Consider the following 15,074-nt stretch of genomic DNA (forward strand, 5'->3'; position numbering starts at 1 on the left):
GCAACACTGCTTTTGAAAAATATGCAAAAATGCTTCAGGGAACTCTTTGTGTTCTGTTGACAGGCTGTTATGAGTTTTCATTAAATTCATACAAAAGTAATAACTCTGTATTTAGTTTTTTGAGTGTCAGCAAGTTGGAATCTGAGTTCGGTACTCTAAAGCATGATTATTTATTATTAAATCATATTCAGCAAAGTTAATTAATAAAATATTCAAAATTGAATTTTAGGTTATAAAGTTTATTTATCCTTTCATAATTTTATAAAAAAAAATATAAAGATTTATACACCAAAATAATTATAAGAAATACATGAAAAATCATCATTTAAAAAAAATCACACATGTTTTTGATGAAGGATGAGTTAAATTATCAATGAGGTATAACAGTGCATGATAATAGAGCATTCTGTTTTATGTTTAAAGCTGTGTATAATCCTTTGTTTTCAACCTCAGCATTTTACTTGTATGATACAGTCATAATTTTGTTCAAAACATATTTGAATAAAAGCTGTTCATCAGTAACAGAAGCAATAAGCTAATGTTTTTATTCTTTATTTTTTTTTTCACAGGTGAAAGTTGTGAAGTTTTCTTACATATGGACAATAAACAATTTTAGTTTCTGTAGAGAAGAAATGGGTGAAGTTTTAAAAAGTTCCACATTCTCAGCTGGAGCTAATGATAAATTAAAATGGTAAGAATTCTGGAAGATTAAATTATGTTGTTTATACTTCGTTTATAAAAGGGTATTACATGTATCTAGTTTGATAGATGATAAATGCAGGGATATCTTATTTCATTTAATGGCATCATGATGTAAGTAGACAAACATTCACAAAACTTTTAAAATACTGTAAACCAACTTATTTATGCAACTTTCGCAAGTAGAAAAAAAACACAAACGTAAATCGTCACGAATAAGTAAAATTTAGATCAATCCTTATTCAACTACCTAGAGTAAATTTGAAAATCGCGAAATTAAATCGCTGCAAAAACAGATAGATCAGGATTAACGCAAAATAAAGTTTGTGAAAATAATTTGATTTACAGTAGTTCTTCTGTTTTTGATTTTCGGAAAAAGAAAGAAGAGAAATCTCTACGAGATGTAATACCATCAAATCATAGTATGTCACATACGGTTGCATACGAAATAGGAAGAAAAAAATATTCCCTTGAATTTGACCATTTATGAAATTAATCCTACATTTCCTTGCATTAGAAAAAACCTTGGTCATACACATATACCTTTGTGGTTTCAAAGCACCACTATTGTTTTATTTGGTGTTTCTGTAAAACATTTTGGAAACTTGAGGTTACATGGCTACTTAAGCTTATACACCAGAAAAAAAGGGGTGAAAATTTGTTTGGTTAACTTCCAGTGATGGGTAATTTTTTCTTATATGCAATGAAATGATATGTCAAATTTTGTCGATTGTTCTTGTCAGGATAAAACTTTACTAATGCCAAGTAATTCCTTATTTCAAACAAAGATAAATTCTACACAATTTTTTGAAAAGTACAAATTTAACAAAGACTAATAGAGGAAAATTAATGTTGGTATTACACCCACATGGAAAGAAAAAAAAACTTGTTTTCTAGTATTGTTTATTCACAAAACAGATGTGTCAATGAATATTCCTTGAGGCAGGATATAGGTGTTGGTTTTCAATCAGGATCTATATGACAGGCATATAGATCTCTAAATAAATAGTTCATACTGTATTCAATATATAGACACACAAAATTTCGGTTCAGTCTATATAAGTCAATCTTAAGATATTCTGAGGGATTTTTGTTACAACCAGAATTATTATTTAAGTTAGTACATTAACGGGATAATAAAGTGCATTCCAGCCATGTACATTTACATTTTGATTAAATTTGATTTGATTGTTATTATTCTATAAGCTTACAATGGGGGTAAATCAGCTGCATTTAGATTCACTTTTTAAGCCTAGTTTAAATCATATTAAATTATCTGAAACACTTTATAGAGCCGAAGGAAAAGTTTGAATTTTTTAAAGGCACATTCAATAGTCTTAGTGTAAATAGGGTCTAAGATATTCTTTTTTTGTATATTTTAGGTGTTTGAGGGTGAATCCTAAAGGTTTAGATGAAGAAAGTAAAGACTATTTATCGTTATATTTATTATTAGTGTCGTGTAATAAAAGTGAAGTTAGAGCCAAGTTCAAATTCTCAATACTTAATGCAAAAAGGGAGGAAACCAAGGCTATGGGTGAGTTTATGTAACACACTACACAATATGAATAAAAATATTCTAAGATGAACTAGTTCTCATACATGTTGTCCTTTCGTCACAAATTTGGTTTCTGGATGATAAAGTCCATGTTTAAAATCATATTCTGTAAGAACAGAACTTGTTCCCATCTTTGATAAGCTGCTTGTCAGTGTGTTTAATGCCTTGAAATGTTTAAATGTATAAAACTGACTTGTGTTGTCAATCTTAACTTTTTGTAACAGTTTTGATTTCTGAGTGTCAATACTGCCATTTTAAATAGCATTGATTTTATCATGATACTGCTAACATTTCAAATTGAACAACGTAGAAACCCATCGTAATTTTATTTTCGTCTTATGTTAACATTTAAATCAATATGAAACCTTTCAAACAACTGTAAGCCTTTTTGTATCAACTGTCAAAGTGGCAGTGGGTTGATTGGTGCTTGATTCATGCTTTTTTAACATCCAGAGCCCTGGGTTGATGGGGGGAAGGCGGTGGGTTACTTTGATAAATAGATAGATTAAGTTATACTACTGTGGATTCATGGGTAACAATTTTTTGGATTGAGGAAAACTTACACTTTGATGTATATTTAATTTCATGTTTGCAAAAAGTCGACATACAAGCATATGAAAAATTTGTAATTCGTTTAACATTTAAATTTGTGGTTCACTTTTACCAACAAAAAACAGGAAAATTGTTATCCAACGAAAAATAATGAATCCACAGTATCAAGATTGTTGGTAACATACTTCTATTTTTGGTAGGTTTATTTTTCATTGTATATATTTTACCTTACTATACTGCTGTTTTTGTATGAAAATATTGTGAGAGATATTATATTTGGCTTGTAGTATTACCACACCTCAGGAAGACTACTTTTCCATCATGATTTGGGTAAAAATATTTTGATACACATTCTTGATAGAATGATATGTCATCTTAGGCAGTTTACCATAGCCTCACAGAAACCCAACACTTCAATTTTATCAAAATAAAAGTGATTAACCAACCATTATCAAACTTCAAGCAACAACATGTCCTCTACAGAATACACAGAAAGAGAAAAAGCAATTAAAGCTGACTTGTTACACACACAAAATGTATTGGGTTTAATAAGTTTTCCAAATATGGAAACCTCCCTCAAACCATTAATTCAATACATCTTAAAATACATATATATATATGTTGGGTTGATGTTTAAGACAAGTTGTATATATATACCAGTACACGTGTATCATTAAATTGAAAGAAACAAATATTTTATGTTGGATTTGTTTTTTCCCAATATGATTCCTGCTTAGTACTAAATATATTTAAGCTTTTAGTGCAGGATTCATTTTAATGCTTAAAAAATTCAAAATATCTTCCTACGTAGGATCAGAATAGGTAATTTCATACTTAAATTATTGAATTTGTCTGATCTGAACAACTTTTATGTGTTTCTTGGCCATTCTCTTGTGGTAACACCCACTCAATCTGTTCTATAAAGATTCTGAAAAGTTCAAGATAAGTTGGTACCTAAAATCTAACACAAAATGGATCAATTCAACTGAATTTAGCAGACACCTAAATGTATACAGTTATTATTTTATCTCATAAACTTGGATTTTATTGGGATTTTTTTTGGGGTGATTAATTTTGTTTTAAATTTGAAGGGTAAATTGTTTATTGTACTTTTTTAAAAGAAAGAAATTATACAGTCAAAAATAATAGCAGGCACATCAAAGTTTTAACAAGTGTAATCCAAAATTTTCTTTGTTTTTGAGGCTTATCCCTTCCTAAAACTTTTCCTCAACCTCTTATGACGAAGATACTGCTTGTGCTTGAAATAAGAAAAACTATTTCATCAACTTTGTTAGTTTTAAAACAGCTTCTTGCAAATTTAGATTTGGTCATGACATAATCTGCATTCCTTTGTAGAAAGTATGCTTGATAAAAACCTATAAATAAAAGATGATGTTTGGCATGCTCATCAATGAGACAGCAACATTGTAATGAAAATATTCAGATAAATCTATCTGTAAAAATTGTCTTAAAAAATGGACCAGGGCATCTATAATATTGTAACAGTATATGCATTGACAAATCCAGAATATAGCTGAAGCAAAGACATAAAAACATGAATCATACTTTCTAGCAACAAAAACAATTATAACTTCCATTAAGCTTTTGGTCTAGTGGTTAGAGTAAGTATTGGTATGTATTTCATAAAATTATCATGCTATTTGAGTTCTGTCTGATCTGAAAGTTGTTCTTAAAAGGAATTACACTGTTTAATATATTTTCAGAGGTCCATGTGTTGGAAAGATAATTTTCCAAATCCTTCATATTTGTTCAGGTGATGCCATCTTTAAAATTGTCAGTCAAATCTGAAATGTTAACTTCATTAACACTCATTGTTTTATTTTAGAGTTTAAGCTATTGATTACTTTAAGACAAATTAACTTCTGAATGATTTCTTTTTTAACCAATTATATTTTTTTTACAGAGAGCCAAAGAGCCTACAGATTCGTACAAGGAAAGGACTGGGGATTTAAAAAATTTATACGAAGAGATTTTCTTATGGACGAACAAAATGGCTTATTGCCAGATGACAAATTAACAATATTTTGTGAGGTAAATTCCTGTGAATAGCAGACTATATATAATGCAGTTTGACATTCACAACTAAAGTGACCAGCTGTGCTGTCCACTATCGTATGTGATTCACATATATGTCAAATGGATAGTGTGTTAACATCTAAGATAATGTTGACCAATAGTAATACCAGATTGGAAATGAAGGAATATTGGATAAATATATTTGGAGACAACACCGTCATGAAACTCAATGAAACATTACCAATTTAAAAAATCCAGGCTTTAAATGCTGGTCTTAATCCTGTCCGTTACCAAAACCCCAGACCGGATAATCTGTCTCTTTACTTTTATTTTTGATATTTGATATTTCCTTTTAATCATTTGGATTTTATTTTTGTTGTGAACATGGATTCCGATGTTTAACAAAAATAAAATCAAAAAGGTCAAAATCTTGAAAATAAAATATGGGAAGGTTGAAATATGGACACATGAGACAGAAACGTTTGGTCTATTAATACCCCTGATGGTGATAGGTGTTTATTGCTGTGGGTTGAATTGTTTCTGACACTCTGAATGATCCACTTAATCATCAATATTCATCAGTAACTGCTAACATATATCAAATATGGGTAGTGTTCTTTGGTAGGAGCATACTTATACAGTACAAAGTATCATGATTTGAGTCCAGATATAAAACAGTGACCACACATTATTTAAAAAATGAGACCATTATCCATGGTAACCACTATCTTACTGGAATGTTTATGAACAGTTAAAAGATACCTTTTAGACAAATTTTGTTTTTCATTTTGTTTATTTTTATAAACAGATATTGTTTCATGTCTTGAAAAACTTCATGTAACAGTACAGAGCATGTCCAATAAGCTCTTAAAATTATGTGATATAAATATTGTTTTGGTCAGTTTTCATTTTCTTAAATATAATTATTCTTCAAGATGCTAGTTTTACAGTATAGGAAAAAAAAGACTGTAAAACTACAACGTACGTTCCACTGTATTATCAAATTTACAGCTTAATGGCAGAATTTTTGTATTTTTTTGTGTTATCAGATTTTTGGGTGGCTGTCTTTTTTGTTTAAACTCCTTTTATTATGATCAAGCATTTGATTACATTCAAATTAACTTGATATAAACAAGGTTTGCTGTCAATAAAATATTATTTGATTTGATTTCAGGTCTCAGTAGTAGGTGACACAGTAAATGTGTCGGGACAGTCAAATTGTACCCCAGTCAAAGTACCAGAATGTAAATTAAGTGATGACCTTGGTAGTCTCTTTGAAAGGTCATCGTTTAGTGATGTCACGTTATGTGTTGGAGGAAGAGAATTTCAAGCGCATAAAGCAGTATTAGCAGGTTTGTTTTATTTTTGTTTATTTATTGTTTGAATAAAGTCAAACTATAACTTTACAAAATCCTATTGGATATTTTAAACTAATAGATTATAGGTATTTAGTCTGACCTTTGGCATATGTATTTATTTGTACTTGCTTCATTACCTGAACAAACTCAATTCTAATAATGAATTTATATATGAACTCATTACAACTGCAACATCTGCAATGATTGTTTACAGAACAACTATGTTCGGTACTACAGAGGAGATTTTTATGTTTAGTCCTCAAATTTTCACAGATTTGAAAACAGGATATGGCCAACACCTGGTGTTTCTCAATGGATATGATGTAACTGCACTAAGTTATGCATATGAAATTATGATTGACATTTGAATATAATAAGTCTAGTTAAAACACATGCTGCACGTACAATTTATATAACAAGCTGTGAAATTGAATGGTAAATATAGGGGGAATAACTCTATCTTAAATTAAGAAAATTATTATAATATAACTATTACAATAAGTAGTAGAATTTTTGTGTTCAAAATAAAATTGTCTTACCCTTGCTAGCAGTTTTGTTATAACTGACCATTAATTATCTGAGTATAGAAAACATTATCTCTAAAAACCACCAGAGCAACTGAAAGAAAATTTTACCACAATCATTTAAAGAGTACAACTAAAAAGTAGATATTTAATATTTGTTACTCTTCCAATTTCAACCAACATGGCTGGCTATACTAAAACAGAAAGCAGAAATAAAATATAGAAAATGCATGTAAATTCTTCTAAACCATTGTGCGAGATAGAACAAACTTTACAAAATTCATCTGTTATTGATATGATTGATTTCATTATTTGCATTGGTAGATATATTTATTGAACATGTTGAAGATCAGATCCTCTATTTACTTTTGTCTTTTACAGCTAGGTCTCCTGTCTTTAATGCAATGTTTGAACATGAAATGGAAGAAAGAAAGCAGGTTTGTTGAGTAATACATTGGTTTACAGAGAGCAGAATTTATGCACTATTTATATAAATCCTACTTGCATTTACACAATAACCAGACCATAAAATATCTTTCTTTAGAAGAACCTGGTTCTATGTTTCAGGAGAAATGCACAATACTATCAAAAGATTTGTTTGTTGAACACAGAAATGTTGAAACATCTGATCTGTGAAAGTTTATTTTGTAAAATACAAATTAAACAAGATTTGAGGAATTATTCATGAGACAGCAATCCAAAAATATTCAGAAACAAAAAGACATAGATCTACAGGTCAACAATAGATGTCAATACAAGATTTTAAGCTATAAATCACATATTTTCTATACTTCACAATAATATTTAAACATTTTCACTAAATGAGTTTGTTTATTTTCAGAACCGTGTAGAAATTACAGATGTTGATCATGAGGTGATGAGAGAAATGTTACGATTTATATACACAGGGAAAGCCCCCAACTTAGACAAAATGGCTGATGATCTATTAGCTGCTGCAGACAAGGTATTTTAACTTTACTGTATTGCAATTAATTTTGAATTCGACAAATACAATAGCAGACTTAATTATTTATTGGCTTAAAATCAGTCTTGTTTAAATATACATAAATTTGATGGAACATTTGATTGTAGACTTATTAAGCCACTATAGAGTAATTTACCCTTTTTCAGACAAGTTTAATAAATTTTATATATATTTTCTTTACAACAGGATGCAATAATGTGATATTATACTTATATACCACTCACAATACTGCAATGCCCTTATCTATTATCGGTTCATTTATTGGTCTATCCTTTCTGATAAATATAACTTGAACCATTTGGAATTACACTGTGTATTTTCAGGACTTGGGACTCTTTTCCTGTTTGAGAAACTTTGGCTTTCACTTCCTGTTTTCATACCCCATCTATAATAGAGGGGCATTACATTTTTCTGGTCTGTGCGTCAAATTGTTCGTCTGCCTGTCACGTTTAGGTTAAAGTTTTTTGGTTTTTGGTCAAGCTAGTTTTTGATGAAGTTGAAGTCCAATTAACTTTAAATTTAGTACACATGTTACCTATGGGAAGTTTTGACCCCAGTATCACAGTCCACTAGACATAGAAATGATAGTGCGCGTGGGACATCCATGTACTATGGACACATTTTTGTTGCAATACAATTTCAAATTATGTAGAATAATAGAATCTATCTAAGTGTGTAAACATAAAAACATAAATACCAGCTATACTATCTGCATAGTTTGACCATGAACATTAATATAACAATATATTAAATACAATTAAATCACAGAAACTTTTATTAATGTTAAATATCTTTTTCAGTATGCATTAGACAGATTAAAAGTTATGTGTGAAGAGGCATTGTGTTCAAATTTAAGTATAGAAAATGTGTGTGAAGTTTTGGTGCTAGCTGATTTACATAGTGCTGACCAGTTAAAAACACATGCTATAGATTTTATAAACAGGTTGGTATTGTGTTATCTTATCTGCTTTATTGAATTCTTAAAATTGAACATTACTAGAAAGTTCAGCATTTGACAATTCTTGTTTTATACCATTGTATGTAATAATAAGAGGCAAAATGATGAACAGGTAGACACAGTGAAACCTTATTGTATGAAACTATTACAAAACATTGAGATTGAAAATAAAATAGCAGCAACATTTGATACAAAAAGCACACCAGATTACAAGTCTAAAAGGGTATTGCCCCCCCCTCTTTTAAGAATAGTCATGAAAAAAAACAGTGTACATGTCTAATACCAGTCATTAAAAACATACAAATGTACAAGTCTAAGTCATTAAAACACACCAGTGTACAAGTCTAATACAAGTCATTAAAAACTTACCAGTGTACAAGTTTAAGTTTAATACCAGTCATTGAAAACATACAAATGTACAAGTCTAAGTCATTAAAACACACCAGTGTACATGTCTAATACCAGTCATTAAAAACATACAAATGTACAAGTCTAAGTCATTAAAACACACCAATGTACAAGTCTAATACAAGTCATTAAAAACTTACCAGTATGTAAGTCTATAATTAGTAAATGAGATGTGATAAAGAAGTTTTAAAAGCAAAAACAAGTAATTTACTGATTATCAAAAATTTTGTACAGAATTTAATTAAACCTTGCATTATATTAACAAACAATAGAAAAAGATATCTTTTGTTGATTAAAAATTAAAATGAAATATCTTATTTTTCAGTCATGCAACAGACATTATGGAAACCCAAGGCTGGAAAACATTAATACAAAATCATCCTCATTTAATCGCTGATGCTTTTCGTGCTTTAGCAAGTCAGCAGAGTCCACCATTAGGTCCGCCTAGAAAACGAGTAAAGACTTCATAGCCCTTGTAGTTAACATTAATAGTATATGAACTACATTAGCTTTCCTGTAAATTATTCCCAGCAAATTATGTGATACTGTTGCAACAGATTTTATATTGAGGACTTGATCAAAGAACAGACTTGATATAGATGTGAGGAAACAGCATATAGATAAACCTACTAACATCTTGATGGTTAGTTGAAAAATCTTTTGACGGAGATCACTCTTGTGACAAAAAGTTAAAAAGAAGAAAGAGAAAGTTGCAACCTTTCACATTTATTCCATTAGTTTAGCACCAGGAATAATTGCTACGGTTAAAGTGGCAAAGTATCGTGAGGAATTAAGTATGTGGAATTCCAACCTGTCAAGGACAGGTTACTACAGATAAATTAGTTGCTAGTTTCTAAATATGTATTGACACTTAATAAATGATCCATGAGTCATTAGTGCATTTTATGTATTTATAGTAAAACTGGTATGCTATTATTTGTACAGGAAGCATGTTTAACTTTATTGTTAAACGAGTGAGTGATATGCTTACTTAATAGAACCATTGCAATTGTAAAACTCCAATATTTTGCAATATCAAAAAGTCTCATAGCTGTTAAATCTGATTGTTTGGTTCATTTGATTCAGTAATGTTCCTAAAAGCCTATTTTTATATAGGTTCAAATAATGCATGTTCTTCTTTTGTCTTCTTTATGCTTTATTTGTACATGTAGTATTGCAAAATGTATTATTCAAAGACATTTTAATAGGAAATACAGTTTTTTGTAAAATTTAAACTATGATGTTCGAATGCACTGTTAAAAGCAATATTCATTGCATATCTTTCACTTTTGTGGGCAACTTGGGATCGCTGGCCCAACTCTGCTTGATATAAAACCAGTCGGGTATTGTTACTCTATCTGAATATTTTCATTTTTACATGTCTGAAATGTGCATGTAATATTTGCCACTGGATGTTAAACATAAAATAAATCTCCAAACAATAGTATTTGGATTGAATTGTGCAACAATTATGTTAAAGTTTGTGTCTTTGTTCCTTTTCATATAATAAATCAGTGCTTTCCCACAATTCTTTTTTTTTTTGCATCATTTTACATATTTCTATATCCTTTTTTGTTCTGCAAAGCAGCAATTTAGGATCCCATAAAGTGAGGGCTATTTAAAGGATAAATGCAAACTCTGTATGTACCAGGAGATTAATGATATGTTTTGTAGTGAAACATAAATCATATGTTTTTTCACCATCACAACAGCTGTTTTATTTACCATTTTCGCAGAATGAATGGATATTTGTATGATTGTAATCTGTATACATGGAATTTATGTTCAAATGTATTTATGAATTTGTATATTTTTTGCCAAATATCACAATTCCAAATTTGGTGTCATTAAATTAAAGGATATTAGCTAGTGTAGTTTAAGATTAAAATGCTATAGAATAATTATTGCGAGAAATGAAGAACTTTTTGAAAGTGATAAAAGCAGATGTAAGGAATATGTAAGAGAATAAGTTATGTCAAGGTTATTTTTTTTAAATGTATTTATATATATTTGGGTGGAATGTATTACTAAATTTAATTTTGATAACCCAGCACAATTTTTTTTTAATACTATGATTAATGTTATTAGACAGTAACCAGTATTGAATCTTTGTAAAGTGGATGAGTTAAGATAATATGAAAAGAACCAGAAGAGTTGGTGTTATATTGTTGATATTGATGCATTGTTTCAAAATGAGAGCACACTCAAAACTTTTATTTATTTCAAAGGCACAGAAACCTGTTTACAGTTTTAAATAGTGTATTAAATATCTGACATGAGATTGAGGTTCAGCAGGTCTGAACTTTGTTGAGTGTGTATTATTACGTCTTTATTTCAGCAAATAAATGTAAGGATGTTCCATTCAAACATACAATCTACCAAGGGAAAGCATTTTAAAAATAGGATCATCATTCATGGATGCAATTATAGAATTTTTTCCACTTTCACTGTACAACATAAATACATAGCTGGGATTTTGGATTGTCTTCCCTTGATCCCCTGTATGTTTGTTATGGAACAGTCCTAAAAAAAAATAGAATACCATACTATAACATCAAGACAAAAGCATGTCTTGATTACAGTATCATTATTTAATACTACTTTCATATTTATAAAAGTTGCTAGAATCAAACTGTATATTAAAGTTCAAAATAAAAAAGCAAATAGTAAATACCTATTTATGGGGACCTAGATACTCTTTCTGCTGGTACTTGATTACTTATCTGAACTAATTGTTAAACTATTTCAAAATCTACCTTTTTTCCATTTTATGAGATAGTGTTCAAATAAATTTATTGGCGCCCCTCAAAACTTCACTCAACAAGTCAATCTGTTTATAAATAAATCAAAAAAACAAAACATTTTAATTGGAAAAGTGCTTGCACTAACCCTCCACATGCGTATTATCAAGATTACTCAAGATGGGATTATAAAAAAATCTTACTATAAACCATATTTTATGCATGCTGTTTAAAAAGTATTTATGATCTGACTAAGTAGAATATTAATGTTAGTCCCTTTATCACAGCATCATGGATATAATAATCCACTGCTATTTACTTATTGGTATGCTAGCATTCATCTGTCTGCTTAAATATCATGCTTCATCAACTTTTGAATTTTTGACATTCCTCAACAGTTTATAACTAGGTGTGCTAACTAAAAATAACTCACAATTGACCATAAATATTTTTAATGCTATTTGTGATTATTGGTATTTCATGTGGAGAAGATTGTGCATACTGTGGCTGTGTCATCCTTAATGAATTTAAAGTACACATATCTGAATTGTAAATTTTTTTAAAACTCTCTCCAAAGCAGTACCTCTGTTTTATGATCCATTATTTAAATACAGATGGGGCTATACAGAATATATATTTTACTTTTCTCTTTAATTTTTTTTAGATATAATTATTTATATATTCCAACAAAATATGGCCAGTAATATTGACCTTTTTCAACAAATACTGTGGATTCGTTTATTTTTGTGGATATTTGGTCCAGTAACAGGTACAAGTCAATATAACGTGAAGAATGATTTTTTTTAAAGACTTATTTATTTGTGTTAGTGCTAAGTTTAAATGGTTATGAATCAATTATGGGATGACTCAGCTTAATCTCCAAGTCTTTCCTATGATTTTCAGTCTGAAGTTATTTATAAATTTTCATAAAGTATTGTGTATTTTTAATTAAGCATGATCTTTTCTGTATTGCTTTAATGCTTTGCAAAAGAAAAAAAATGGGGAAGGGGGGGGGGGGAGACTTCAGAAGATTTTAGGCTTTAAAATCAAGAAAGGGTTGAAACTGATTTTCCTTGTTTGTAAATTTATTTCACAACAATGTAATATATTTAAAGTCCTTTGATCTTGACCAATATTGAAGTATCACATCTTCAAATATGTTCTTTGGAGGTTTAAACAGCACGTTTGGCAACATACTAATAAATATCTTAAGATGGCTCAGAACTGCAAATTTAATTTTGAATTTGGCAAATTTTGAATACAAGTATGAAAGTGATGAATGAATAAATGTAAATATGGGGTATAAAATAGCATCAATGGATATTCCTAACCACAACCAATATTCTATTGGAAGTAAATCTTTATATTTTTTTTTAAACACACATATTTAATTTTTATTAAGGATGTCCAATGATGCAATGTTTCATGAAAAGGTAAATTTTGCAATATTCTTCAAAATTGCATTCAGCAGCTGTGTATATTGCTGATTTCTTTTCCTATTTATAAAGAATACAAATTTGCTAAAAGTCATTGAAGTACATTATTTAGGCTGTTAAATTTAAATTTCAGTATTTCTGATTTTGACCCTCCAAGTGTAAAAAATACAAAGAAAATGGCTTTACCTCTTTGTTAGATTTAAATGCAGGAATTGAGAATTAGGAAATTCAGATACTTTAAGCTGATGTTATATCCATAAATTTTGTGGTGGGTGAAAAGAGCATTCAATCTCATTCCATGTAAATTATTATATAGGTATATATGTTGTAAATAAATCAATGATCAAAAACTATATTGTGTTTGTTATTTCTGTTATTTCAGTAGCAAAGAACTGTTGTGATATGACTTGTTTTTAGTTTATCTGGCTCAAAGGATCAGTGAAAGCTATATCCACCTGTTTGTGGATCATGTGTTGTCTTAAAAAAGTTTAAAGTATCTATACTTAACCCATGGAGACAGAATTTGTCCTGAATTATTGCTTCAGAAATTCTGAAATATTGCTTCAGAATAATCATTTTCAGCTTACCTGGTCTAAAGGGCCAAGTGAGCTTTTCTCGTCAGTTGGCATCCTTTGTTGTCCTTCGTCGTCGTTATCTGTTATATTTGACTAAAAAACTGGAAACAACTGGCACAATCATTGGGGTATCTAGTTTAAAAAATCTATTAAAAATTATAATAGATAGATAGAAACTTAACTAAGCAAAAATTATCAGCAAGACAAGACATACAAACAAGTCAACATAGTTGAAACTGTCCGTCGACTCTTTATTGGAGTTATTGCCCTTTATTTATTTATTTTACCATTTTTGTCTACTTTTGTCTTTTATCTTGAAAACAATAGAAACTTTGAATAGCAAAAGGTTATCAGCAGGACCAGATCTACTAACAAGTTGAATTTGTAAGATGAGTTATAGGCCTTAAATGACAATTTTTATCTCATTTTGAGCAAAAAAATATTGAAGATAGATAGAAACTGTATCTGCAAAACACAATCAACAAAAAAGCGCACAGATCAATGTGAAAGGTCAGTTCACTTATGGTAAATCAATGATATTTGGAATGCAGTTGTATTAGCATTGTTACTTCTCATTTCCATGGAGATCACGTATCCCTGCCTACCTATACAAGTCTATTGACTTTGCACCTTTTGTTATTTTAAAATAGTTTGTGATTAGGTCAGTTAAAGAGGAACCATTGATATTTGGTATTCAGTGATATTTAAAATGACACATTGTAATGTTGATTAAGAAATAATTCCTTCATGTCATGCTCTATGCTCATTTTAACATGGGTAGGCATTACATTTGTCTTTATTTTACACTGAGCGTAAGCGAGGTGTAAAATGTGGTCAAATATAATGCCTAACCATGTTAAAATGAGCATAGAGCATGACATGTAGGAATTATTTCGATTCTAATAGGACAAATACACGATTCTAATAGGACAAATACAGTCTTTTTATAGGTTGAAGCGTACGAAAACACTGTAAAAATGTTAGGCTGTTCCCGTTTGCTCCCCGAGGAGTCTGTACATTACATTTGATATTCGATAAGTTTAAAAACTACGAGCAGGGTAAATATATGTTGTTTGATAAAAATATATAATAAAAGTTTATGTTAGCTGCTTAAAAATGTATATATCTTAAAGTATAACGATGGAAAAAAATGTAATATAAACAGTAAATTTGTGCGCATGTGTCAAACATATGTTGTGCTCATTAGAACACGGCTTTATTTACAAAGCGTAATAAGGACGTCATA

General features: G+C 29.6%; 1 protein-coding gene across 3 annotated transcripts in view; it reads left to right on the forward strand.

Annotated features, from left to right (window-relative positions):
* Positions 1–13,606, forward strand: part of LOC139512481 (speckle-type POZ protein-like) — a 64,705-nt gene extending 51,099 nt beyond the window's left edge. For all 3 annotated transcript variants that reach the window (XM_071300114.1, XM_071300112.1, XM_071300113.1), the window contains exons 3-10: positions 570–691; positions 2,082–2,233; positions 4,731–4,858; positions 6,018–6,195; positions 7,107–7,162; positions 7,567–7,689; positions 8,511–8,653; positions 9,402–13,606. In XM_071300114.1, coding sequence (XP_071156215.1) covers positions 570–691; positions 2,082–2,233; positions 4,731–4,858; positions 6,018–6,195; positions 7,107–7,162; positions 7,567–7,689; positions 8,511–8,653; positions 9,402–9,546 — 1,047 coding nt within the window. In that variant the 3' untranslated portion in view covers positions 9,547–13,606. The remainder of the gene's footprint in view (positions 1–569; positions 692–2,081; positions 2,234–4,730; positions 4,859–6,017; positions 6,196–7,106; positions 7,163–7,566; positions 7,690–8,510; positions 8,654–9,401) is intronic.
* Positions 13,607–15,074: the final 1,468 nt, after the last annotated feature.

This window comes from Mytilus edulis, chromosome 2, assembly GCF_963676685.1.
Source record: "Mytilus edulis chromosome 2, xbMytEdul2.2, whole genome shotgun sequence".
Classification (NCBI taxonomy): domain Eukaryota; kingdom Metazoa; phylum Mollusca; class Bivalvia; order Mytilida; family Mytilidae; genus Mytilus; species Mytilus edulis.